Source organism: Poecilia reticulata, chromosome 2 (assembly GCF_904066995.2).
Source record: "Poecilia reticulata chromosome 2, P_reticulata-male-v2, whole genome shotgun sequence".
NCBI classification, from domain to species: Eukaryota; Metazoa; Chordata; class Actinopteri; order Cyprinodontiformes; family Poeciliidae; genus Poecilia; species Poecilia reticulata.
The window spans coordinates 43,916,592-43,942,980 of record NC_088831.1 but is presented as its reverse complement, the minus strand read 5'-3'; the positions used below and the strand labels follow the sequence as shown (position 1 = coordinate 43,942,980).

General features: G+C 42.3%; 1 protein-coding gene across 3 annotated transcripts in view; it reads right to left on the bottom strand.

Moving 5' to 3' along the window:
• Positions 1-420: 420 nt before the first annotated feature.
• The window catches only part of spegb (striated muscle enriched protein kinase b), a 44,561-nt gene continuing 18,592 nt past the window's right edge, over positions 421-26,389 (bottom strand). For all 3 annotated transcript variants that reach the window (XM_081604703.1, XM_081604704.1, XM_081604705.1), the window contains 32 exons: positions 25,989-26,249; positions 25,751-25,909; positions 24,876-25,065; positions 24,565-24,794; positions 23,534-23,653; positions 22,975-23,079; positions 22,654-22,860; positions 22,458-22,581; positions 21,100-21,272; positions 20,922-21,034; positions 18,897-19,065; positions 18,726-18,822; positions 18,451-18,651; positions 18,321-18,378; positions 17,122-17,199; positions 16,846-17,018; positions 16,743-16,769; positions 16,508-16,660; positions 15,382-15,424; positions 15,210-15,278; positions 12,460-15,124; positions 12,226-12,375; positions 11,298-11,414; positions 11,062-11,229; positions 10,845-10,967; positions 9,903-10,067; positions 9,087-9,813; positions 7,876-8,115; positions 6,895-7,118; positions 5,406-5,481; positions 4,185-4,334; positions 421-4,111 (listed from right to left, as the gene is read on the bottom strand). In XM_081604703.1, coding sequence (XP_081460829.1) covers positions 3,856-4,111; positions 4,185-4,334; positions 5,406-5,481; positions 6,895-7,118; positions 7,876-8,115; positions 9,087-9,813; positions 9,903-10,067; positions 10,845-10,967; positions 11,062-11,229; positions 11,298-11,414; positions 12,226-12,375; positions 12,460-15,124; positions 15,210-15,278; positions 15,382-15,424; positions 16,508-16,660; positions 16,743-16,769; positions 16,846-17,018; positions 17,122-17,199; positions 18,321-18,378; positions 18,451-18,651; positions 18,726-18,822; positions 18,897-19,065; positions 20,922-21,034; positions 21,100-21,272; positions 22,458-22,581; positions 22,654-22,860; positions 22,975-23,079; positions 23,534-23,653; positions 24,565-24,794; positions 24,876-25,065; positions 25,751-25,909; positions 25,989-26,249 — 7,811 coding nt within the window. In that variant the 3' untranslated portion in view covers positions 421-3,855. The remainder of the gene's footprint in view (positions 4,112-4,184; positions 4,335-5,405; positions 5,482-6,894; positions 7,119-7,875; positions 8,116-9,086; positions 9,814-9,902; positions 10,068-10,844; positions 10,968-11,061; positions 11,230-11,297; positions 11,415-12,225; positions 12,376-12,459; positions 15,125-15,209; positions 15,279-15,381; positions 15,425-16,507; positions 16,661-16,742; positions 16,770-16,845; positions 17,019-17,121; positions 17,200-18,320; positions 18,379-18,450; positions 18,652-18,725; positions 18,823-18,896; positions 19,066-20,921; positions 21,035-21,099; positions 21,273-22,457; positions 22,582-22,653; positions 22,861-22,974; positions 23,080-23,533; positions 23,654-24,564; positions 24,795-24,875; positions 25,066-25,750; positions 25,910-25,988; positions 26,250-26,389) is intronic.

Genomic DNA, 26,389 nt, shown 5'->3' with positions numbered 1-26,389 from the left:
ATTTTCTAGAGAAAACTTATAAATTTCAGGTCAAAAAATGTTTTACTTTTTGAAATTTTCTGGCTTTCACAAGTCAAAAATTTCATGCTTTTTCAAACTCAGAAATTTTCAATTTTTTTCCAGAAAACCTTTTAGATTAATCTCCAAATTACTGAGTTTTTTGGCACAAAATTAGTGCTTTTTTCTATCTACAAAAGTCCTAATACACCATTGTATGCATGTTATAGCAAAACCTTCTGCATATTAAAGCTCCTCCCTGATATGACAATGTTTATTTCATCTGTGAGTTTTTAATATCCTGGTGTTTATATGGAAATGTGGATCTTTCAGATCAATTTGAAAAGTTCTGATCAATTCATTGTGTCATGTAGTGTTGCAGCGCCTAGCATAGCATTTACCCAAACAAAATGCCACCACAAATTCTCATATTTAATCATGTTTCCTTTATTTTTCATAACTGTAACACCTGTCATGCCATTTCCATGCCAGACTCAGAAGATTTCACAAATAAAAAGCTGAAGCTGTAGTAACAAACACAGTCGCTCAAGAAATGAACAATTTTAGCCAAAACACACACACACACAAAGCGCTCACATTAAAAATAAACAAGTCGTCCTGTAAACTACATTCTTTTTACCCTCTGGGTCTAAACTTCATCACGAGGCACTGCAACAAAATATCTTCTGATTATTCTACAAAATGTGGCGAAACCCTGTCACTTCATTTAGTCATCGAGGAATTGGGTTCTCATACTGCACAACATGCCCATGTTTTCATTCAGGTTGACGTTTTCTGCATAGAAAAATGACTGCAATGCAAACAGAAGAGGGGTAGAATCAGTCGGCCAATCCAAACAGAATAAATAAACCTGTGAAAAGATTTCACAGAAAAATCAGCAGCAGTTGTCAGTTTGTAAACATAGAAATATATAACTGGTGACTTTCTGAAATGGTAGTTATTTTCCTTAAGTTACTTTAAAATATGCTTCCATATAAAATGTTATATATGCTGCTTTTAAAATCAAACGTGACGAGATAGAAAGGAACGATACAGTGAACCCTGCAGAGTGACCAGAGCCAACAGCTAAAACCTGCAATAACTTTAAAAAACCTGCCTATTGTAATAGTTCAAACACAAAACATACCTTGATATTAATTAATACACACAGTGGGAACAAGCTAACATTCACAGTCTTCCTTATTTCCTGTCTTGGGGTTTCAGCCAATCAGTGCCAAGGAAAGAAAGTGGCGCTCCCAGATTGGCTGCTTTGTAAACACCAGCCAATAGCTTCACAAGTTGCATTACTTTATGGAAAAAAAATGGAAATGATCAAATTTTCCCACAAATACTGAATCACAGACAGGCGGGGTTCACTGTACATACAACTAAACCAGCTGAACCGTTTATTTATGAATAATCTGTAACTGTCGATGTGCTGAAACTGAGCATGTTTGAGTGTCTGATTTTGACATTCAGTCTACAGTTTACAGCATGTTGTAAATAATTAGCTGTGCCAAAAGACTTGTGCCTTTCAGACACAATATTGTACAAAAAGAAAATGACAAAAACAGCATTAGCTAAAACAAGAACCTTTCTAACCTTTACATGCTAGTCGCTGCTCTTCAGGGGTATTAAGTGAGTTTTAAAGTGTTTCAGATGAAATTCTTGAACACTCTGCAACTCACTGTGAGAACTTTAATCCAGTTATTCATTTACTTTATTTCTTCAGTCCTGCTCAAATTAACAGTTAGCTGGAGCCAGTTCCAGCAAAACGTATAGTAAAAAATTGATATTTAGCTTTAAAAAAAAGTGCAATTATCTCTGGATTAAATACGTCACACTTATCCGACTGGAAGAGTTTGGGTGAACTGGGTGAGCAGGTGGTTAGCTTTCTTTGTAAGCCCTGTAGGTTGTAGAATGGGATACAGCTAGCTAAGGGGTTAGCTACTGAACAGCAGAAAAGAAAATGGTTTTTGCTTCTTGGGGAATAATGCTAACAAAAATGCTAATTGGCGTGAGACATTAAGCGAATAATATAACACACTGACTTTCTTTTTGATTCTTCAAGCTGATGTTAGCACAACAGCACAGCTACTGACTGCAGGAAGTTTGAAAGGTAGGACATTGAGTGTTAGCATTGCAGCGCTGCTGGCCTAGCCTCATTACTGATGATCTCTTCAATAATTCTAACTTGTAAAAATAGAAAGAACATAATTTTTTAAAAGTTTGACTGAATCTATCATGTTGTAACTGTAGAGTAGCTAGCTGCTACAGGAAGCTAAAAAAACTAGCACTTAAAAACTCTTGTGAGCCTTTGCTTCAAAGAAAGCAAAACGTTCAGGACTGTTTATGTTCTAAGTATTAGCATTGCAGCATAGCTAGGTGTGACAGGAAGTTAAAAAAGTAGCAGTTTAGAAACCTTTTTTTTTCAATATGGGAACTTCAGGCAGTTACCGTTCTGAATACTAAATTAGTTCATATTGTTGTTGTTTAAGACCTTAGGAGTCACTAACTAATAGCTAAATATGATTGAGACTATGACAATGAATATGCTAACATTTGTGCAGAAATGTGTTGTTATTTTTTAGTTGTATGCTAAAGGTTGCTATCCTCCGTACCTGCCGGCAGAGAAACACTTCTGCTGTTAACATCCCTGCTGGAAGAAAATTAGTTTCATATGGAAGAGTGAAGATAGTAACCATATCACAACATTTAAAAAAGTTACAGTCGTCGCTTTGTCCTGTGTCTGATGAGCAGATGTTCAGATTCCTTCCTTGTAGCCCTTTTATAGAAGCCATTGATGTGACTTCTGAACTGAAGACATTAAACCAAAAAATCAAAACGGGAAGTAGTTCATTCTTGAACTGCTACATTCCTGACCTTCACTGAGCTGCTACAGCGATATCGGCGCATGTGTAGCACAGCTGAGACGTTCGAGAACAGCGTTAACCACGCCGCAGTCAACCTGGGAAACAGAAGCAGGCACAACATAAACTAAACTGTCTTCATTTCTTCACCTAAATTAGGGCTGGACAATAAATCAATAACAATATATATCGCAATAGACGTGATCGATATCAGTAGATAGAATGCTCGGTAATTTCACTGAACTCTGATCCAGAACCACACGGCATTCTGGGGGATGTAGGCGGAAGGAAGACGTTAGCCCTTCAACCTCTCCTGATTAGCTAAACAAAGATGGTGGAATCAACCAACTCTCTCTCTCTGGTTGCTTAGTAACCAGAGAGGGGGGGTGGGGTTCCAAGTCCCTCCCACCCTCACATCGGTTACCTAGCAACAGCCTGCTGGGTAACTTGGCCAGCAGCAGTTTCAAGTCCCCCCCGCCTCCCCACCCCCATGTCGGTTACCTAGCAACACGCCACCAGTTTGGCAGTATTTAAAACAAAAAAATAATCAATAATTATCAATATTAACTGATATGAAACGCCTATATTGTGATATGTTTTTCAGCCATATTGCCCAGCCCTAATCTAAATATGGATTTTGTTGAAAGATATGTGCTCCTCAATTTGGAGGAGAGCGTTTTATTTACACTGACTAATTACATCGTTAAGCCTTCCGCATGAGGCTCCAGTAACATGTTTCTCTCATCATCGTAAACTTAGAGGTACGAAAAGAAGGATTCAATTCAAAACGGATGTAAAAGTTGCAAACTTTGAGGTATAGTTTGAAGACAGCGTCCTCCTCTTCCGTATGACGATGCTCATCCCGCTTCCTTCAGCTTTTCCCAGAGTTCCCTTTAGAGGTGAAGGAAGTTCCTCGGCTTCCTGCTGGGAACCAGGAAGTGGTGCACGGCGCAGAGCGTCCTGCCAGCGGATGTTTGGAAGCCTGTTTTCATTGAGTCACAGCTGTGGAGGCTGACACGGGCACAGTCGGCGCGGAGGGGCTGGTGGGCGTTTGTGGCGAACTTGAGTAGGACCGCAGTAGGACCTTGTGCTTGGTGGCGACCTCCTGCCGCCGCCGCTGCTGGTCGGCCAGGAACTCCTTGAGACGCGTGGTTGTAAAGGTGAGCGTCTGCCTGCGGAGCCGCATCAGGTAGGCATCTTGAAGCCAGGAGTTACTGAAGCAGTCCTTGATGGACGGACGGGCCCTGGTGAAGAAATAACGTGTAAAAATTCACTGGGTTAGCTTTCTGAAGCTAGCTAATGTAGCGTTCCTCTTACCAGGGGTAGCTACAGAGGATCTTTTTTAGGAACAAGGAGGCACTTTGGGACACATTCTGGTAGAGTTTAGAGAGGTCAAACTTGGCGGCCAGGATCTTGGCTTCAGTCTCCTGAGGATCATTTTCCATGAAAGGCGACCTGCCACTCAACCTGCAAAACCAAGATCAATGACACGGATCGCTGAGGCCACATTATGCGACACAAATCTGATGTTTTTGCCAATGTCCGACTTTTTAACAGCAGTCTGAACGACCCAATTCAGACTTTTTCACCTTAACAAAAAAATCTGAATTGTGCCACTTCCATATTTGGTAATAATAGCATAGCATGGTATAGCATAGCATAGCGTTGCATGGTATGGTATAGTACAGCATAGCATAGCATAGCATAGCGTTGCATGCTATAGTATAGTATAGCATAGCATAGCGTTGCATGGTATAGTATAGTATAGTATAGTATAGCATAGCATAGCGTTGCATGGTATAGTATGGTATAGTATAGCACAGCATAGCGTTGCATGGTATAGCATAGTATAGCATAGCATAGCATAGCGATGCATGGTATAGTATGGTATAGTATAGCATAGCATAGCGTTGCATGGTATAGTATAGCATAGCATAGTATAGCGTTGCATGGTATGGTATAGCATAGCATAGTATAGTATAGCATAGCGTTGCATGCTATAGTATAGTATAGCATAGCATAGCGTTGCATGGTATAGTATAGTATAGTATACTATAGTATAGCATAGCATAGCGTTGCATGGTATAGTATAGCATAGCATAGCATAGCATAGTATAGAATGTATTTTATTGATCCCGAAGGGGAAATCGCTTATTTATTGACAAGCTACTCTATTCAAAATATTTAATATTGGCAAATACAAATATGACAAGCAATGCAAGATCTAAAAAATCTATATACATATTATAAGTAATTCAAATATGATCTTAATATAAAATAAAATAACAAGAATGTACATGGACTATGTTATTCTAAAACTAAATCTATAAATGAGCCCAGAGTAATCTTCGGTTAAATCAGAAAAATAAAAAAAATGTGGATTTCAGAATAAAATTGGAGCTGAGTATCAAAGTCTGAGTCTGTTCACTACTTCAGCATTCATAAGGCTGGAAATCAAAACAACCGTTTTTAATCATGTGAGGAATGCATTTCTATTTAAACGGGTTGCCAGGAGGAAGCTGTGAAATTGTTACGTACATGATGAAAGTCAACACGCCGACGCTCCAGATGTCAGCCGGAGGGCCCACAACGTCTCCCTTCAACATCTCCGGAGCTGAGGGAGAAGAAACAGAAATAAACCGATTCAATTCGCAGAAACCTACAAACAAACATCCATCCATTTTCTTGCACCCTTGTCCCTCAGTGGGGTCAGGAGGAGCTGCTGCCTCTCCAGCTGGCGTGCCGGGTGAGAGGCGGGGTCACCTGGACAGGTCGCCAGTCTGTCGCAGGGCAACACAGAGACACACAACCATGCACACACACACTCACACCTAGGGACAATTTAGACAGACCAATTAACCTGACAGTCATGTTTTTGGACTGTGGGAGGAAACCGGAGTACCTGGAGAAAACCCACCATGCACAGGGAGAACATGGAGACTCCATGCAGAAAGACCGGGAATCGAACCCAGAACCTTCGTGCTGCAAGGCAACAGCTCTACCAACTGCGCCACTGTGCAGCCTACAAACAAACAAGCAGCTTTTATTCTTAATAATTGTACTATAAGTTGATTGTACCTGTTTAGATTGTTTTTTTCTCACTTTTATTCACTATTCAATAATTATTCCCTTTGCTTAGCAGAAATGTTGCGTCATTCCTCCTGATTTTAGTTAACCAGCCGTTCTCAGGTTCTTTTGCAGCAACCTTTTGTCCTTTAGTCTTTGTTTTGTCTTTTAAACTTTTCCTTTTCACGCTTGCTAAGCTAACTGCGCTAGCTTAAGGAGCAAAGCAGCTTGATCAATTTTAATGGCTTATATTTTATAATCTGGTCTTAGACCAGCTTTGTTTTATTATTTTTAATATTTCACAAACCACCTCTTCTTTATTCATACTTTTCATCCAAGACACAGTTTTTAATGTTCGTTTTATTGTCTTAATGGTTTTCTGAAGGTATTTCAAAGATCTTGATTCTTGATTAATGGTTTATTAGAATTAGTTCCAATCGATTAACTAATAACACCCGCTTAGACTTTCTCTTGGTCTTGTAGTTTGGCCAGCAGCCAGTAGAGGGCGCTGTTGGCCATCCTTAAGCTGAACCAGTTGATACAGAAATAAAGATGGCAGCCAATTCCAGAACGGGAAGAGAAACAGTCCAAACAGTTTGATACAAAATGCACTTTATGCAGTTTTTGTTTAGAAATATAAACACTTAAAAAAAACTCATTTAAGTTTCACTCATCCAGCTGAATGATGGAGACGCGTCAACTTTATCAACCAAACATTACTGATTTTCCATGAAGTGATGCTATGGATGTGAAGATCGAAATGATCAATTCATAATTTTCATCCCTAATTCAACTCTTTTTTGTTTCTTTCTAGTGGAGAAACTGTAAAACCTAAACAAGGAAAGACAAACAAATGATCCGGGGTAAAAATCTCTTCCTTTTAGAATCTAAAGCCAGTCTGAAAACAGTAACTCAAGACATCTCCACTGAACTGCAGAGAAAGTGTGGATTTTCCTCTTACACATGTACTCCAGCGTTCCAATGGGGGGGCTGAACTGCTTGAGGAACAGAGGGTTGTACGTCTGAGCGCTGCCAAAGTCGATGATCTTGATGAGGTTCATGTGCGTCACGATGATGTTGTCCGGCTTGATGTCCAGGTGCAGGATGCGGCGCGCGTGGAGGTAGTCCAGACCCTGGAGGATCTGCACGATGTACGTCACCACGTCATCCTCAGAGTAACGGAACCTGGAGGGAACCACAGAACGTTTCACCCCCAGCAGGGGAGTCAAACTCACTTTTACATGCAAGAGCTTAAATATCCTCCAGGGTTATAGAGAAATGTTTTGATAAAGTTACTTATTAAACTGTTGTAGCTTTAGCTGGACTGAGTTTGTGTGGCCCCCAAAAGCAGTTTGGGAATGATGGAAATTTATCCAAACTGATTTTTACTTTTAAATCGGGATGAAATCATGACCAACATCATTTTCTCATAATGGAAAAAGTTAGGTACAACAAAATAACCAACCTTTCAGAATAAGTAGAACCACATTTATCCAGAGATTTTGACTGACTTTGTGCATCAAAATCAACTTTTATTTAATTTACCAAATTTGGCTAAATATAACAAGCATTTTAGAAGAAACTGGCCCAAATTCTGTTCTCATAAATGTGAATACATTTGTTATATAAAGCCCAAAAGAATGTGAAAACAAGTTGCCTTTCTTTAAATATAGCAAACCTGAAAAATCCTATTTATGTTTATTATCTACAATGAATAACTTCCCTTTTCTACAAAAATCAAAAACATTTCACTGCTTTATTTGTCTTGATTTTAGTTTTTGTTCTCTTTTCTTGGCCCGTGTGATAAAAAGTTTCGACACCCTGCTCTAGAGTCTAAAGGGCCACATAAACAGCTGTGATGGGCCGGATTTGGCCCGTGTGCCTCCAGTTTGACCCCTGTGCGTTAGGAAAGGTCAGGCTGGCTGAGGATTCGGTTCTGGACCTTTCTATGAGGCTGTAGAGCAGCTCCCTCCCGCTGCAGTACTCAGAGATGAGCACCAGGTAGCGCGGCGTGACGTAGGCCTCGTGCAGCGCCATGATCCTGTCGTGGTGGAGAGACTTGAGGATGTCGTACTCCTGGAGCACCGCCTGCTTGGTGTCGGCCTCGTAGGGGACGATCTTCGCCATGAAGAGGTTTCCTGTGGCGTTCTCACGACACTCCCGGATCACGCCGAACCGGCCTCTGAGGGAGGGAAACGGTAGCAGGTGTTCATACCGGGAAGGTACTTTGGTCCAAAAGTGGATTTTTATAGTTCCGCTTGGTGCTTAGGCCTGACGCAATAAGCAATAAATAATCAACAGCAGGAAAAATTAAAACAAACTCAATCGTTTCCATTTGCATTATTTATTAATTCTCTCTGGATTATAAAAGTCTTTGGTCTCAACTAGACATTTTTTAAAGAGACTTTATAATTAATCTTTTGGAAAATGTTGCCTTCTGAAATTACATTGATGGCTGATCATCTCCATTTGAAAAAGAACCTTAAAAAATCTGTAATAGAGATTACATTTTTTACATTTGCATTTCAAATCTGTCGTTGTTTAATGTATCTCCATTTTTAATTTAGTTTTGATTCGGCTGGTTTTGGTATTTTGTTATGTCTTTTTTGTAATATTTGTAAAGGAATAATAGTCTCTACCACTGTACGACTAATGGGGACCTGAAACTAATAATTCATTTTATTTCAGATATTTTAAATTTCTTACAGTTCCAGTGCTAAATGTTCACTAGAATTTAAAGTTTACTGAACGTTGAGAGAGTATTATTATTATTATTATTATTATTATTATTATTACATTACTGGAAAGTGGTCTCTGGAAAACGACATTGCAGACTCTGAACACGTACCTGCTTCATGCGACTTATTGCACTTTAACATGGAAAAATGTCAAGTGAAATAATCAACCAGAACATTTTTCAGCAATAATAAGGAGTTATTGACTAGAACAAGCCTCTAAATCTTGCTGAAGTTACTTTTAAGTTAGTTTTCTTTTGTTTCAAGTGTATTAAGATATTTGCACTAGAAGCTGGACCAAAAATACTTGGGAAAATTTTTTATTTTTGCAGTGCAAAAATAAATTTTGGATGTAATTGTGAGTTGGTAAACGACTCCCACTCCTAGAATACCGTTATTTAAATGTTGGCTACCTCACCTTGCTTTCTCGTCCATGAAGGTGTAAGGTTTCTGGGGAACGCCCTGGCGTAGAGATCCCTCCCCAGCCTTGCCCAGCGGCGTCCTGCGTCCAGACGGGGTGAGGCGTCCAGACGGGGTGACCCGTCCACTTGGAGTACCGCGACTGTCTCCTCCCTGCAGAACCGGCGTCAGGCTCTGCACTATCACAACGGGAGGGGAAAGTGCGAGCGGAGTGACGGAGGGTGCAGTCGTCGCTGGGGTGGGAGCAACTTGAGAAGGCGGCGTAGAGCGGGCTGTTGCTGCGGGAACATACATTGGCACAGAGGAAATCGGCTTCCCGATTGGAGGAGCAGACGCTGGTACCGGAGAAGGTGGCTTGTTGGTCGTTGAGGGGAATGCAAGAACAGGACTCTGGGGTTTGGGTGGAACAACAGGCGGAGGCGTCAGCGTCGCCTGAGGTTTGCTGACGCTGATGCTGATGGAGGTCTTGGCTTTCGGGGGTGTGACTGGCGCTTGGTCAGCTGAGGTGGGCTCAGTTCCTGCAGGATGGCCAGCAGCTGGCTTAATGGCTACAGGAGAGGGAGATTTAGCCACTGAAGAGGCAGGAGTTGTGGTCACAGTAGTGGATTTACTGGGAGCTGGTTTAATGGGAGGCACTTTCATGGACGACATCATGACCACAGGGGGCGCTGGACTTGTGGCGGGAACGGTCTTCACAACCACAGAAGAACTGGACTTGGCTGGTTCTAATGAAGACGAGTTACAATATAGACAAGAAACACATTTAATCATCTAAAAGTAAAAACATTTCCATAAATAATAAGAGACAGCGTACCAGTGGGATCCAGAGTCACAACCCCTGACAGGTTGCTGTAGGGACCCTGACCGGCTTTGTTGACACAAGCCACTCTGAACCTGAAGGAGCCCCCTGCTGGCAGGTCAGTCACATTGTAGTAACAGTCTGCCACTCCGGTTGCAACTATCAGCCAGTTGCTTTCACCTGAAACAAGGAGGCAAGGCACTATTTAAATAACTTTAAAATAGTCCAAGCATATTTTTGGCACCATAATTAATAAAGATGGTATCAATTTAACTAAATCTACCCAAGGTTGGTTGATTTTTCTTTGCATTTAAACTTGAAAACCTTTTGGTTGGAGCCGTTTTATAGTTTAAGATTACATTAATTAGTAACTTTGTTGAAAATATTTGGCAAAAATATCTCTTGAAAAATCTGGAAAAGGTTAAAAGACATACTTAGCTAATATGCTAATAATGTTAGCTAACATTATTAGCATATTAGCTAACATTATTAGCTAGTATGCTAATAATGTGCTAATAATGTTTAGCACCTTAGCATTTTTGTCAACACTGAAAGCATTTAGCACACTCAGTGCTAAAGTTTATAGTTTCTGCTTTAGCGTTAGCGCAGCTAGCTTATTACTTAGCAGCACCCACCACTGCATACAATCTATAAAGTTATGAAAGCATCAGTTTGAGATGGTTTATTGTCCATTTTCATAGCAGTAGCACTGCTGTAGTGAATGACACCAATAACAACATACATGTAGCACTGCAGCACAGCTAGCTGCTACCAGAAGTTGGAAAAGTAGTCATTTAAACCTCAGTCATTTTTCCCATGTATTGTTCCAGAATAATAAGCATGGTGACTGTATTTGTTCTTTCTAGATTGAATAAACTTCACAAAAGTTATAAATTGTTCTACAATTCTAAAAACATAAATAAGAACTTAAACAGTGGATCGTGTGGGTCAGACAACCTTCTGCTCTCCTCTCCAGAGAGTAAGTGCAGGGGGCCATTGTGTCCGAGGGTCGCCACACCACTAACGCTGTGTTGTTGTATTTCTGAGGAATCTCTGGGGTCCCAGGACGGTTAGGCAGGCCTGTAAGACATACAATATATTCTTATTAGATCTAATATTGGTATTACAACTAGAATGTTTAGTGTTTCTTCAGAAAAATTTGTATTGTTCTTACGAGCAAGGGATATAGTGCAAGAGCTGGACACGGCAGCCAGGGGGTTCGTAGCAACACACTCGTACACCCCAGCATCTTTTTTGGTGGTTTGCATGATCATCAGCAGCTGTCGGCCATCGGGGCAGGAAATCATGTTCATTCTAGCATCAACTTCTAAAGGCTTCTTGTCTGAGGAGGAAAATGTCAAATATGTCACAAATATATCAAAACATTTCAGTGTGTATTTGTAGCCTTACCTTTCAGCCAGGCGATGTGTGGATGGGGGCTTCCAGCTGGCAGACAGCTCAGGGTTACTGGGTCACCCTCCAGGAGGACATGATCTCTGAGCTTGATATGGAATACAGGAGGAAAATCTGGCCCAGAATGAAGGAAACCGCCGTTAAAGAGGACCTATTGGAAAAATTTTACTTTTTGCAAGTTTTTATACTTTCATCTGGGTCTCAACTGCTTCAAAAACTAGCAAAAGTACTTTATAAAGTACATTTGCTGCTTCTTGGCAATAACTTAAGTTTGTAGTGTGTAGAAAATGACCTGTTTCAAAAACCTCCAGATTGTTGAGTCACATTCAATGAGAACAGCGCTGTTACCTAGCAACCCCAACCAAGTTCCAGTTGTCACCTAGCAACCGAAGAAAAGCTCCAGCACATTTGGTCAGCTGGTTTTACCACTGAATGCGCTGTACAATGGCTGCTGGAAAAAACAAGTGTTTTGTTGATAACTTACCATCCAGAAAACCCCTGATGCTTGTTGGTTGTGCAGAAGACTCCACTTCTGCTCATCAAAGATGTATGTTTGTACAATAGCACGTCTGTTTTTAGCCATTTTCAAGTGCGAGTGTGAACGATGAGTTGTGGGAGAATTGTCAGCAGCAGCTTATTTGGATTTAAAGTGACAAGATGCCCCAAAACAGCTAAAATCTCTATTTAAAAATTATTTAGTGCAAAAAAAAGGAACAAACATGTTTCCTATAGCCCATAAACTTGTTCAAGGAAGCATAATAGATCACTTTTAAATATAACCTTGAATGTGACATAACATGCTAGCAGGAACAATTGTGGTTCAGCCAACTCAGATACACGAAAGACCAACCTAGGAGCAAAAAAACCCCACTAAACTTTGAGGAGAGGAAGGCTTTGATTTGAGGACACAGCAGCACCACCTTACCTGAAGCTAATTTGGAGTACTGCCGTGAACGTAAGGAACTGTTGTCCCGGGAGATGGCCGTTGGTAAGTCGGGCTGTGATACTGTTTTGTCCCGTTTGCCTCTTGTCAAGCCCCATCGATCCCATCTGGATCTCCGCTCAACTTCAATGCCTATAATATAAAAATTTAAAAAACACACATTAGCTGTAATTTACTTTTATTTGATATAATAAATACGTCAAGACAACGCTATACCCTTTGATGTGTCCGACTTTAGGCTGGACATCGAGTCAAGAGACTCGGATGAGGCGCCATTAGTGGCCTGAGACGCCAGTTGGTTCTGAGGAACAATGATAGGCTTCATAGCTCGACTCTCTGATGTTGATCGACGAAGCATAGAAAGAATTGGTGTTCGTTTTGTTTCCTTGTCTTCTGAGGCTCGTCTCTCTTCTGAGTAACTTCGAATTCTTGTGGAGATCCCTGCTACGGTTGATTCGATCTTTCTGCGCATCGCCAACACTGGTGATTCATTGGGTTTCTTCAGCTCCTTTTCATCCACTGACTTATCACCTTCTCCATCCATCCTGGTCAACTCTACCTCTTTCTTTTCCTGAGAACCTCGTCTGCCAAGACTCCAAGACAGCCTATGTCTTAAACCTGCTGAGTCCTCATCTTTCGGTGCTTCATCTGTGCGCTCTGTCGATGGTGTTCTCTTCAAGCGCATAGAGAGTCTCCTCATGAACCCTTGATCCTTTTGAGCTTCACGAAGGTCTTGGACCGACTTGGACTTTTCCTCAAGTCTTCTTGAGGCTAACTGTATGGGAGCGCCAATCGGCCCAGGTCTGTATATCTCTTCAGATGTGTCTGATGTTGGCTGGATGACCGGTGTACTGTCTTCATTCTTTGATCTTGAGAGAAACTTCAGACTCCTTGTGAGGGAAGATTCACGTTTTTTGAATCGGGCCTCAAAAACCTCTTCTGAGGTCATATCTTCTAAGTCAGCTCCGGCTGAGACCTCTTGCTGGGGTGACGTTTGTGAATAGGTCTTCGGCGGACTGGGTTCTTTTGTGATCATTTCTGGCGATGCGACTCTAGAGTAGACTGCAGGGTGCTCTGTGGTTGACATGATTGGCTTTGGTGAACCGAGTAAGTCGGATGATGTGCCAGTATTGGCTGGAGCAACAACTGGAGTGGAAGGGGGAAGGGAGGCCTCGTTCAGAGGCTGAAGGGAAGGCACCATGATGGTCTGCATTATGCTGGCATAAGCTGACACTCTTCCATCTGGAAGAACAACTCGTGTAGGAGGTGAGGGTGTTATATATGCTGAAGTAACAGCACCTGGGGCCTGGTAAGGCTCTTGTGTTGGTTTCACCATAACCGAACTTGTGCTTATAATCATCTCAGAAGACGTTATCGGAGGACTTGTCTTCTCGTCTGCATTTTCTTTAGCTTTTGACTCAACTACATAATCACCTTTTTTATCGTCTTCTTTGATCAATTCTTGTTTTTCTTCGTACACCTTTTCGCTCTCTTTCTCCTCTTGCATTTTCTCTTCTGCTAAAGAGCTTTGGGCCATATCAGAAGGTGTGTGGATACTCTGGCCCACGCTATCTCCTTCAGTCAATGGTTCCTCTGAAATACTCATGTCCTTCTCTGAGAATCCACTTGTGCTAGATCTTTCATCAAAATTACTGTCTGCAGTCAGTCCATCCATCTTTTCACTCACAGTCTCATCTGTTCGAACCTCTTTCTCCATCAGTGAATCCTGACTCTCTGTTTTGGATTGATTTTCTTGCACAACCGGCTCTGGAGTCGGTGGTTTTGGGGAAGATTCCCTGGGAGTCTCTGGACGGGAGTCTAGCCTGGTTTGCTCCGTTAGAGCCGACATGGAAATTGCTTCTTTAAGCCGCCTTTCTTCTACTTGTGCGAGAGGAATCTCCAAAGGTGCTCCTGATCGTCGATGTAAAGCTATAGGTTCTGAATCCCCTTGACTGAAAGAAGTGCTTTTACGTAGAACTTTAGGTTTGGGCACCTCGTCCCTTGGAAAGTCACTGGATGCAGCTCTGATAAGTGGAGGTGGGCCCAGACGAGCAGTGCGAGAGTAGCGATCTGAAGGTATTGCTCGCTTTTCATCTCCCATCCCTAATGTTTCTAAAAGAGGTCCTCTCAGGCCACTCATCTTGTTGTCTACAGAACCGCCACGAAGCAGTCGCTGCCTCATTAGCTCCAGCTTTAGAGCATAGTCTTCCTGACTCATCTTAGCGGTTCCAGGGCTGGTGCTCCTTCTCGGTAGCTCCATGGAGACAGCTTTCTTTAGGACTCTCCGTCCTTCTCCAGAGTTTTCTTCACCCACTCCTTCCTCAGGTGTAATCCGAAGCAGCAGAGCACTATCGGCTGAACCGCCACGCCGTAGTTCCCCTCTTTTCCGGCCTCCTTCCACCTTGTCAGACTCCATGCTTGATCCTCTTCTAAGGGGTTTTCTGGATTGTGCTGATTTTTGGATCAGTTCACTCAGAGGCGATTCCTCTGAGAAACCCTTGTCATTGTCTTCCGATGATCGTTTCCGAAGACAGCCTTTCCCCCCGGCCTCGCCTCTTACCGTTTCCTGCTCCTGCGAGTCAAACTCCATGGTCTCCTGACCTTGGGAAGATAAACTTGTTTCATTCTTCTTTCCTGATTCCTGCTCAGTGGTCTGAATGTCATTCAGTGACATTCTTGATCCAGAGAAGTCCATGTTGAGTGGCATTGGAATAAAAGGAAGCTCATCAATGTCTTCGTCTGAATCAGACGATGAAGACGGCAGGGGTGAGCCTTCCTTCTGGTGCCTCTGGATGGCAATCGAGGTGTGACTCGAGGAATCGTTCAGCAACTCTGGTATGGATCTCATGACCATTTTTGATTTATAGCCGATTATGGAACGCTAAAAAATACGTAACAAAATGTTACAACTACAAATCAATTTCTGCAGGAAATTTATCATAAGAATTGGACATAACCTTCTTTACCTGCCATTTTCTGCGAGCAGCAAACGTCTTCAGACCTTCTGTGCTGATGGCCTTCCCCTTGCTTAGGATCTGCACATGGCATTAACAGTATTCAAAAGTAATTACTTAGGAAGGGGACATTCTTCATAATGTGATGTGGAACTCACAGGATGGATGATTGACTTTTTCTCACCTTGAACCACGGATGTCGAAGACACTCCTGAGTATCGGGTCTCCTAGAAACAAATTACACAAAGTTATGAGCAAATGCAATATTTCCCAGTTTCAAATGTGTTTTCTGAGAGTAATATTATAATTTGGTTTAGTGGTATTTGGGAAACTAGCAGGACAGCTCAGAATGTGTCTATGTAAACCACTATTTGCAGAAAAAAAGATTTGGATGCTCAAAAGATAATCAAAGACTTCAAAGTAGATCAGTTACGTTATGTATGAAAATGTGCATAATGAAAAACAGAAGAACCTCGTTTAGCACGACTCAGATCAGTTTGTGGAGGAATTAACATTATCAGTCTAAGTTTTGTTTGATAAAAATTCAATGTTGTAATCAGAGGTGGACAAAATAACGGAGCTCATTTTTCATTTATCAAAAGGTTTAAAATAGTCCAATCCTATTTTTTGGTGCGATAATAAATAAAATGTAATTAGTATTTAATAAAGTAACTAAATTTGCACTTGACAGGTAAATTTTTTTGCATTAAATTTTGAAAAGCTTTTGTTTGGACCCACTACCAGTTTGAGATCCTAAAAAGCTTTGGGTATCTTGTTGATAGACACTTTTACAGTTTCTTCAGGGGAACTGCATTTATTTTTTACAATCATTTTTAATGAATCAGTAAGTTTATTGAAAATATCTATTTCTTGAAAATAGCAAACATACACACACACTTCCGCTGATCTGCTAAAGCATTAGTAGCGTTTTAGTGCTATAACTAATTTTGAAAACATTTAATGCACTTAGCTTCACCTAAGCTAAGTGCGTTAGGTGAAGCTAAGTGCGTTAGGGGAAGCTAACGCACCACCTAAGCGCTAATTTACTTTTCTGTTTTGTAAACTTTCAGTTGAAAAACGTTTGATATCTGTGCTGAAGTTTTTGTTTTTGATGGTTAAGAATCCCTCAAGTAGTTACACGTTTATAATCGTGCTGGTGTAGCGCTTTAGCATTTAGCAGAACTTAGCGTTAGCGCAGCTAGCTTTTTAGTTAGCGGTGTCCACCACTGGTTGTAATACAACAAAAATGCAAAAGAATTGACACAGACATGTGCTAATGAGACAAATATCTTTCTCTGGTAGTAACTCACAGCCTGTCCGCTACCAGCAGCTTGATGATGAACCCTTTAGCCTCTCTGCAAAGATCAGCAAACATGTTCTCTTCAAAAGCCACGTTGTAGTTCCTGATGTTCAGGACAGAGCTGCGGTCGCTTTCCCCGGCAAACGGGGAGATTCCAGTCAGGCTGAAACAGAGAAAAATACAATAAATACAGAAAATCAGGAGGAGAAACGCAGAAATTAAAACCTAATTTAGGTTTTGCTCACCACAGGTACGATATAACCCCGACAGGCCTGTGAACATAAACCAAAGGCTTCTTTAAAACCCTCCAACAATCATTAAAAATGCTCTGCATGAAAGGCCGTCTACCATATGTCGGTGGCTTTTGAAACAGGCGTCTGGTTGACGATTTCTGGTGCAACAAACTCGGGCGTGCCGTATTTGCAGTACTGAGCCTCATCGGGCGTGAACTCAACGGCGTTTCCGAAATCACATAAACGGATCTGATCGCTTTGGAGATCCGCCATGAGGATGTTATCGGGCTGGAAATAAAACAAACACACAAAATGATGCCTGTAGGAAGAAATACATCCATAAAATCATATAAAATGGCAGTGGGAAGGGCGACGCGCCCCCTGGTTCCACCTTTATGTCCAGGTGGATGATGTTCAGATGGTGAAGGTAGTCCAGTCCCTCCAGCAGCTGTCGCACACATGAACGCACCTGTTGAACACAAACTGCTGCTATTTATCACATAATTATACTTTATATGTCAGCTCAGTGGGCCGAACCGGTTCTTTCTTAAAAACATTACTCTTCTTCTTCTGTGCTCACTCAGTTCTGACTTTCTTCTTAATCTCTAAAGAAAGCTGCACCATGATTAAGGAGTTGAATAAAAATTTATCACAAAAGAAGCACCAAAACACTCAAATAGTGAGAAAAATGCAGAATTGTTGAAGAGCTGAATATTCTTCCCCTTGTGATCCATCTGTGCATCAGATTCACAAAGCAAGTAGCTTCATTGATGCGTCGGTACAAAAGTCCAGATTAAAGAAGAAACATTTCTATTTAATATGTTAATTTTGATTGATTAATTACTTAGTTTTGAACATTTCTAGCACAACTAATCACATTTTTTATTCTGGTACAGCCGTAAATCTGATGCACAAGCGACGTCCGTCCAATGATGGAGGACAGAGCTGCTTCTCCTGGCCCATCGTGGATTAACTTTTGCTTCAAAACCTGATCTGACTGAACGCTGAAAGAAGCTGCTGTTGTGTTTTATTTGTGCTAAAAGGAGTTAGCATAGTAGCGAAGCTATTCAAGCCTGAAATAGCATCTCAATGCTAAACATGTAGCAGCTAGCTATCATAGCTTCTAACCAAAGTCTAATTTATTAGTCATGTTTAATAAAGTCTGCAAATGAAGTCACATCTGCCTCTAACTGTAAGTTTTGCATTCTGAACAAAAAAACTGGATTTTATTCTCTGTTTTGATTAATTATGTGTAGATAAGAGAAATGGCAATATTAGGCACTTTTAGCTGAAGTTTAACCATATTACATTTATTCCCTCTAAAAGTCACTTTTTGCTTGTTTCTTTTCCCAGGTTGAATTTACCAGATGCTAACTGCGTCTTTTAGAATCACAATCTATTTTCATTTCTGTGGTTTACATAAAAATAGGAGGAATTTGCTCAATGATATCTTGTACAAATGCTGCAGAATCGCATCAGGACAGTTTTTACCTCATGTTGCAATGCAAGCAGCAGGGCTTCTTGTTTATAAAGGGCAAAATAATCTGGTTCTGATTCAATGAAAGCTCTGTTACTTAAACGCAGGCTTACGTCAGACTCCAGGATGGTGGATTTCCTGTTGAATCTGTCCAGCAGCTCCTCATGGCAGCTTTAAACATGAATTAAGGCTTTTCCAGACCTGACTCATGTTGAATAATCTGTGAAAACTTTTTCAGGATACATCTCTGTGATGATGACGACTGCGTTCTTCTTCTCAAAGGCGTCGTGGAAGTAGAGGACTCTCTCGTGGTCCAGCTTGGACAGCAGTCTCATCTCTCTCAGAGCCGACGCCTTCCTTTTCGCTCGAGTCGAGATGAATTTTGCGGCGTAATCCATTTTGGTGGCTTTCTGCTTCACCCGCTTCACGTAGGAAAACGTTCCCCTGCAGTGAAACAAAGTAAGAGCTTGAAAACTTCTCATAAATCCAGAAGTATTTCTAAAAAAACCTCGCTTCACCTTCCAATTTCCTTGTGGACGTCGTAGTAATCGGTCAGTCTGCGCATCTTCCTCAGGATACTCTCCTCGTCATCCATGGGTTCCTCCTTCCTCTTAGCTGCAGGAACAGACCGACAGCTGAAACACTGCATGCAGCACCTTAATTTAACGGCTGCACGTGTGAGGCGTCACCCTGATGAACGGTGAGTTCGGCTTTGCAGGACACAGATCCGGCCAGGTTTCGGGCCGTACAGGTGTAGACGCCGGAGTCCTCGGGGTGCGCGTTCAGGACCACCAGGGAGCATTCGTTGTCATCATAGACGAAGGTGTAGTGACTGCTCTCCGACAGCAGGACGTCCCCCTGGAGTTAAAGGTTTCGTTTCATCAGAATCCCAAAGAAAAGCTGGAACTGTTAAAGTGTTTTGGTTTCTGTTGGTTAGTGATGAAGGCGTCGTTTCTGATATCTGGATGAAATCTGGCACCTCCACCAAAGTGGCATAAATGTGGCTCATTTTGATGTTGCAGGATAATTTCATGCTAAAACATTAATAATAAGGATGTCCAGAGTGTCGTCCAGCAGGATCTCATTTAGAAGAGAAAACATTAAACATTATATCACAATAAAACCAAAATATCTTCTCCTAAATAAGGAAGGTCGCAACAGCAAAACAGAAACATGCTGGGATTTTTAACAAGTTGTAATTTGTCAAAGGAGTGTATTTATTTTATATTTGGTAAATAAGAAACTTTCTTGTAGTAATGATATAAAACTCGTTTCATAATGAGAAACTTTCTCATTTTAACATGTTTTTCATTTTATTAAAACACAAAACTTTCTACTTTTAATGTGGTTTGCATCTCGTTATAATTAGAAAGTTTCCTTATTTTAACGGGATATAAATCTTGTGTTGTTATGAAAGAGTTTCATATCTTTTATATAAATAGTTTTATATCTCGTAAAAATGAGGAAAGTTTCTCGTTATAATAAGACACAAAACTCAACAAGATAAAAGTGAAGGTCCTGGGTTTGAACCTGGACCGACTAGCAGACCCTCCCTCCGAGTTTCTGTAGCTCATATCCAAAATATTCAACTGAAAATGTTGCTTTGCAGAATCTGTCGACGTCTACAGTCAGAAGAATAACCGAAAAGTTTAAAGCAGCCGGAAGTGAGACGATCTAAGCTGGATGAGGACCAAAGTTTATCTTCCACCACGCACAGCGAGGAGGACGGAGGCGAAAACATCTCACCGTTGGAGAACTGCAACAAAGTCTCCATAACAACCATTTATTTAAAGGCTTTGTGCACATCTCTACCGGAGAGCCGACGACTGTGGAGGACGCTGTGACTGACAAAGATGTGTGAATCTTTATCTTCAGGATCTGCTCTCAGTCGCTTGTTTGTGATAAGTTTCTACTAATCACAAAACAAGCAATGCATCTGGCTTTTATTTATTTCTATGAACTATGTTTTAGTTTATCTTAAAAACAGAACAACTGATCAAAATGCTGAGTAATATTAAGTAAAATTTCTTCAAATTTAACAAATTAGCGTTTGTTGTTTAAGCACTACAAAGGTCTTGAGGTGTACATATTAATTTATAAATAGTCTTCGTGTCATTATTGTATCAGAAATGATCATCATGTAGATCCTGTGTGTTTGTGAGTCACATTGAAATGACTGAGATACTTCAGAAGTGGATAAACACCAAACTGCACAATGTGCAGATCCAGAAAATGTAACACTGATTATCACCAGACAACTTCTACCATTCTTTTATTTTGAAAGTCTAGATCCATAAATGGTTATAAATCAATAAAAATCACGATGCCACCACTACTCAATTTAAACAATAATCAAGGTTCGTGTGTTTTCCAAATAGATAAATAATTACATTATAAAGTGGAACAGAAATGCTCACAAACAGCTGAAATCTGCAAATATTTGAGACTTAAATATTGCCAATTTTACCAAATATATCCTAATTTACATTATTAATAAGGAAACCGTCTTAGCGCTACAGCTAACATCTACAGTTTCCTTATTTTTGCTCTGTGTGCTCAGCCAATCAGCACCAAAGAGAACAAACGGAGCTCCTCAACCGGCTGCTTAGCAACCAGTAGCACATCAAGCAGCGTCGCGTAGAGACATTTTAGCTTTCCTACCTATGAGAAATCCCCTAAAGGGAAAGTTTCCATGAATAACTTGGCGTTAGCACCTTGAACCAGAGGATGTCAGGGACAGGTTTGCCCTCCACGACCACAGCAAAGCGAGGTGTCTCCCCAGAACAGACGTCCAGGTCTTCCATGATCGTCTCGAATGTCGGCGGCGCTGTGGACAGAGTTTCCGTTAAAAGCCTGCAGACGGATGGAGGGACAGAGGGGCGTCTTCCCTACCGGCCGTCTCCACGCTGAAGCTGCAGCTGTCACTTCCAAACTCATTGGTGGCCACAAAGCTCATCTCACCGACGTCCGAACTCTTCACCTTCAGCAGCTTCAGCGTGTGCTGGTCGTCGTCCGGCATGGCCATCTCATACAGGCCGGGCTTGTTGGTCAGAGTTGCTCCTTTCCTGGAGACAAGTTGGTTTTACATCAGCTTGAGAGACTCAAACCTCAAAATAAGCTTCACCAATGGAGAGGTTTGTAATTTTCATTACCCCTCAACTGTGAGAGACGGAAATATAGAAACTTTTATTCTATGATTTTTCTTAAATAATTAATTGCATGAATTTCACCCAATGGAAACAGAAAAGTTTGGTCCAGAAACCTTGATAAGTACAGAGGTCAGGCACTCTCTATAGTTCTTGACCAGGTTTCCAAACATCTTTCAGGGTTTGGGGTTTTCACTGGCCAACTTTCTATTGGGTTCCCATCTGGAGACTGGCTTGGCCACTGCAGAGCATGAAATACTTCCTCTGGAGGGAGCCTCTCCTTAGTTGCCCTGGCTGGGGGTTTCGGGTCGATGTCGTGCTGGAAGATCCAGTCGCGACCCGAGACCCGTCTTCGGTGATCTTAAGCCCTTTTTCCACCGTCAGGCCTCCCTGTAGCCGGATAATGTTGGTTTGGATATAGCCAGGTTGGGAGTGTCTCCATTGGCAGACGAGGCAAGCCAGCTCAATTTGTGGCATTCTTCTACCACACTGATAAAAAGGTTTGGACCTCAAGGTTTGACCATGGAATTATTGATTTTCAGCTCAACGTCTCGTCACAGATTGGTTGAGATGTTGTTTGAGCAGGAACCCACGGGCCAATCAACGAATACAACCCAATCAAATGTCCTGTGCGAATATCCAGCGAGAAATAGCTTGTGCCACCACTGAGGCGGTTCCAAAAATTGGGGAGGAACCGCACAGGACCTGAGACAAATCAGGTAAAAGTGGAACCGATAAAACAACAACCATGGAGAAGGTTCTTTATTGACGGAAGGTGATTATTGCAGATAGGGGTTATCACCCTATCTGCACTGTCTGCCCTATGTGCCCTCTTTGCCCTATCCTTCCTCTCCTCCGTAAGGGGAGTCTTCTTGCCTACTTTGCAGGCAAACATTCCCAAAGAACAGTTCATTAGGGGACAAAAAGTGGCGTACGATATTCTTCTATTGGATTCTGTCTCTATGAGGAAAATTACATACCGTTGTTTGGAAGTGGGGAAACGAGAAATCTGCGATGTATCAAATAATTTTCCTCTGTAAATCTGTTAACCCGATAAATATCTTTCCTTCCATCTGAACATAAAACGTGTAGATAAATCAGTACCTCTTCCAGGTGACTGCGGTGTTGACATGATTCAGAGTGATGGAGATTGTGACTGACTGGTTTTCAATCACATACACAATGTCTGGTTTATCGATGATCACTGGAGCCTCCTGAAGGTACGGACCTTAAACGAAACCACACAGAGCATTTAATAACCCACTACAGCCCACTGATGGATTACCAGACCGGACTTCACCTCTGTCCAGGAGCTGGACCGGATCGGTGGCCGGGGAGGGTTTGCTGAAGGCTTTGGAGGTGATGGTCAGGACCCTGAATGCGTAGCGGACGCCTTTGGAGAGGGTGCTGATGATGTAGGTGGTTTCTTTCAGACCAGAGGCGATGATGATCCACTGGATGGAGCCGAGTGCTTGCTGCTGGATGGCATACATCAGGGAGTTGGGATCTGGAAGAGATCAAGACCTCACTGAACTCCATCCTCTCCAGATTCAACACCATAAGTCAGGGGTTGAATCTGTGTCCACTGGTCTGAAGGCATGTCCTTAACGGTCCTACGTACCAATGGAAGGGTCCAACCTTCTGGGTTTCTTCCAGCTCAAAGTGATGGTTTTTCCGGTGATGGACTCAATCACTGGAGTACCATCAGGAGGATCAGGAAGAATATCTGTTGGAGACAGTGTGTTGGAGGAGGCATGAAGAGTTCCCACGCATTGTTCATGTCAAAACTCCAGATTTTCCACCATCAATGCAAAATTAATGCAAAAGTTTCCAATGAATTCAAACATTTCCACAGTGTCCAAGAGGAAGGGGTGGATGGAGCTTTAGAGAATGGAGAAATGTATTCTCCAACCTTTCCACAGCAGATAAATATTTACATTCTAAACTTTTCCAAAATTCTTGTGATTATAAAGGAACCCTGCATGGATCTATAGTGTCTGAAGAGGTCTTGATCAGTTATTCTCAGGGCGCTCTGAAGGTCCAGATGCTAAAACACTGGTGGCTTTGGTTTGTTGGTTCTCTGCTGAGGCACCAGGACTGGACAAGCCTTCAGAAAGCCAGAGGAACTACAGATGAAGACCATATGGAGAAATTTAATCTGAAAACAAAGGTAAAATTACCTGTAACATAGAGATGTGCATAGCAGGTGGCCTTTCCCACCTTGTTGGCGATGACGCTCTTATAAACGCCACCATGAGCGTGACACACAGAGCGGATGACCAGGCTGTGGACGTCACGGACTGCAGACAGAAGAACAAGCAGCTCTTAGACGTCGGTCTAGATTTTGTTGGAAGGATTCTTGAACAAAATATACGATCATCCCGATGGACCAGTCCTGAGATTACGGCAGCAGTGGTGGGCTCACTTCCACTAATCCACCGGCGCTCTAATAGCAGAACTAATCTATTGCTAACCGCTTTTGCTAACTTTGAAAACGTTTCGCTTCCTCTAATTTAATTTTTCTTGTCGATGTAACATGTTGTGTCACATGGTAGACATCACTGCAAATCACCCTGAGAAACCATCATCACATAAAACATGGTGACGTCGGTATCATGCTGAGGGGAGACTTTTCTTCAGGACGGACAGAGAAGCTGGTTGGAGTCGAATGGAGCTAAAAACACGACGTTCCTGGTGGGAAACCTGTTACAGTTTGCACACTTCCGCTAATCTGCTAATGTGCTAATAGCCGTCGTTTAGCGCTTTGGAGCGTTTGCTAACTTTGAAAATGTTTAGCGCACTTAGCTTCCCCAAAATGAAGTTTTATGGATACATTTCCGTTAAAGAAATTAACTAGGCTGTTTGTGACAACACATTGTGTGCATCAACATGTTTGAAATTAGCGCATTAGCTTCTGCTAAATGCCATTTAGCTATATTGGTTCAACGTTATCAGAATGAATGTTTATGATTTTTATTTTAGGTAACGTTTAGAGTCCACGACTGGTGACTGCAGGAGATTTGAAACTGTGACGGCGCTTCAACTTCCATCAGTAAAAATCCAACAGTTCAGAGAAATGCCTGTTCATGTGTTAAAATGGCCTAGTCAATGTCCCAACTGAGAGCTTTCATCCAATCTCACTGGAACACGTGAGTGAGATGTGAGTGCAGGTGTAGCCAAAGCAGCAAAGCGTTGGCGTGGCTCCGCCTACACTGCGTCATCTTCCTGTCCTCGGTGCTCTCTATCCTCCGGCCGTTATGGAACCAGGCGATGGTCGGGTACGGCAAACCGGCCACTTTGCACTTCAGCACCGCCTCCTTCCCCTCGATCACATCCAGGTCGAAGAGAGGCTTGATGAAGTCGGGCATGGTGAAGCGCTCCACCTCGTTCTCCGGGACCTCGGGCTCCTCTGGGATGGACGGCATCTTCTCCAGTTTGGCCCTGAGAGGGAAGAGAGGCGCGGCTCAGGGAGAAATCTGTCACCACGGCTTTACGAGTTCCAGGTGAATAACACCTTCCTACATCTGAGAGGAGATGGCCGGCCGCGGCTCCTGGATGTACAGCTCAGCAGAGTTCTCGGCTTCTCCGTGAGCGTTTCGGGCTCTGATGGTGTAAAAACCTTCATCGTCACTCGTCACGTGGGAAATAATGAGAGAATGGCGGCCGCCCTCCTGGACCATCCTGACGTCTTCGCTTTCGACGAGCGGCTGGTCTGAAGAGGAGAGGCAGAGAAAGATCTCATGACCCGTTTCTGCTTCTTTTGTCAAACTTAAATGTTCCAGATCAAGAAACTGTTTATCAGACACTGGGTTTCCCCAATCAGATTTAAGTCTGGACTTTGACTAGGTCACACAGAAACTTACATTTTTTACATGCTTAACCCAAGTTATGTAGTTTTCCTTCAGGATTTTCTTGTAAAACTTTTGTTTGTACCGCTATTAAAGATATTAATAAATGTTTCCAGAGAAATTTTTCATATAAAAAAAAAAGTTTCAAATTGCTGCAAAAATGTTTGTTTGTGGCGCCATCATTTTAATGATCCTAATAAATATTTCCAAAGGTCATCAAAGGTCAAGCAGCTTCTTCTAATCAGATAAAATTAGTGTTGAATGTTTGTGCACCAAAAAATTTCGTTTGTGCTGCAATCATTTTAAAATATTAAAAAAGTTTCACATTTACAAAATCAAATTTGGTGTGAATCAACTCAACTATGTTTGTGCTGCTTTTGCTTTGGAGATACTGATGACGACCAAGAAAATACTTATTAATATCCTTAAAACGATTGCGGCACAAATGGAAACTTTTGCGGCACAAACGTTTGATGGACATTTAGTTAGATTTGAAGAAGGCGGGTGGCCGCCTGCACTCAGGTTAGTAGGTTTGTAGTGTGTTTGTACCAAAGTGGCTCCAGAGGACTTTCGGCGGCGGCGTCCCGCTCACTTTGCAGTCGAATCGAGCGTTTCGACCCTCAATCACTTCCAGAACGTCCAACTTCCGAGTGAACAGAGGCTCCAGTGACGGAATCACTTTGAGTTTCCCGCTTGACGTCACTTCCTCTGAAAGTGGAAACCAATAACAGCGATTAGGTGACGTCGGCGTCGGCCATCTTGCGTCTCACATTCTCCGGGTCCGAACCTTTGGCGGTGCTGAGCTTGCAGGTGTACGTCCCGCTGTCGTCCTCGTGGACGGAGTTGAGCAGCAGGCGGCACTTCCTGCCGTCGAAGTGCATCTTGCAGTTCAGCAGGGCGGGTTGGATCAGCTTCCCGTCCGCCAGCCAGTCCACGTCGGTGTCCTTCGGCCCGACGGCGTGACACTCGAACAGAACCGTCTCTCCCGCCTTCGCCGTGATGTCCCTCACCGGGCGAACGACGGACAGACCCGGCTCGACCAGAGGAGCTGAGAGAGAGAGAGAGAGAGAGAGAGAGAGAGAGAGGGGGGGGGGGGAGGGAGGGAGAGAGAGATGGGAACCAAAATGAGAGAATCGTGAGATTTTAGTGACTGTGATAGGAAGGAAGGAAGGAAAGAAGGAAAGAAGG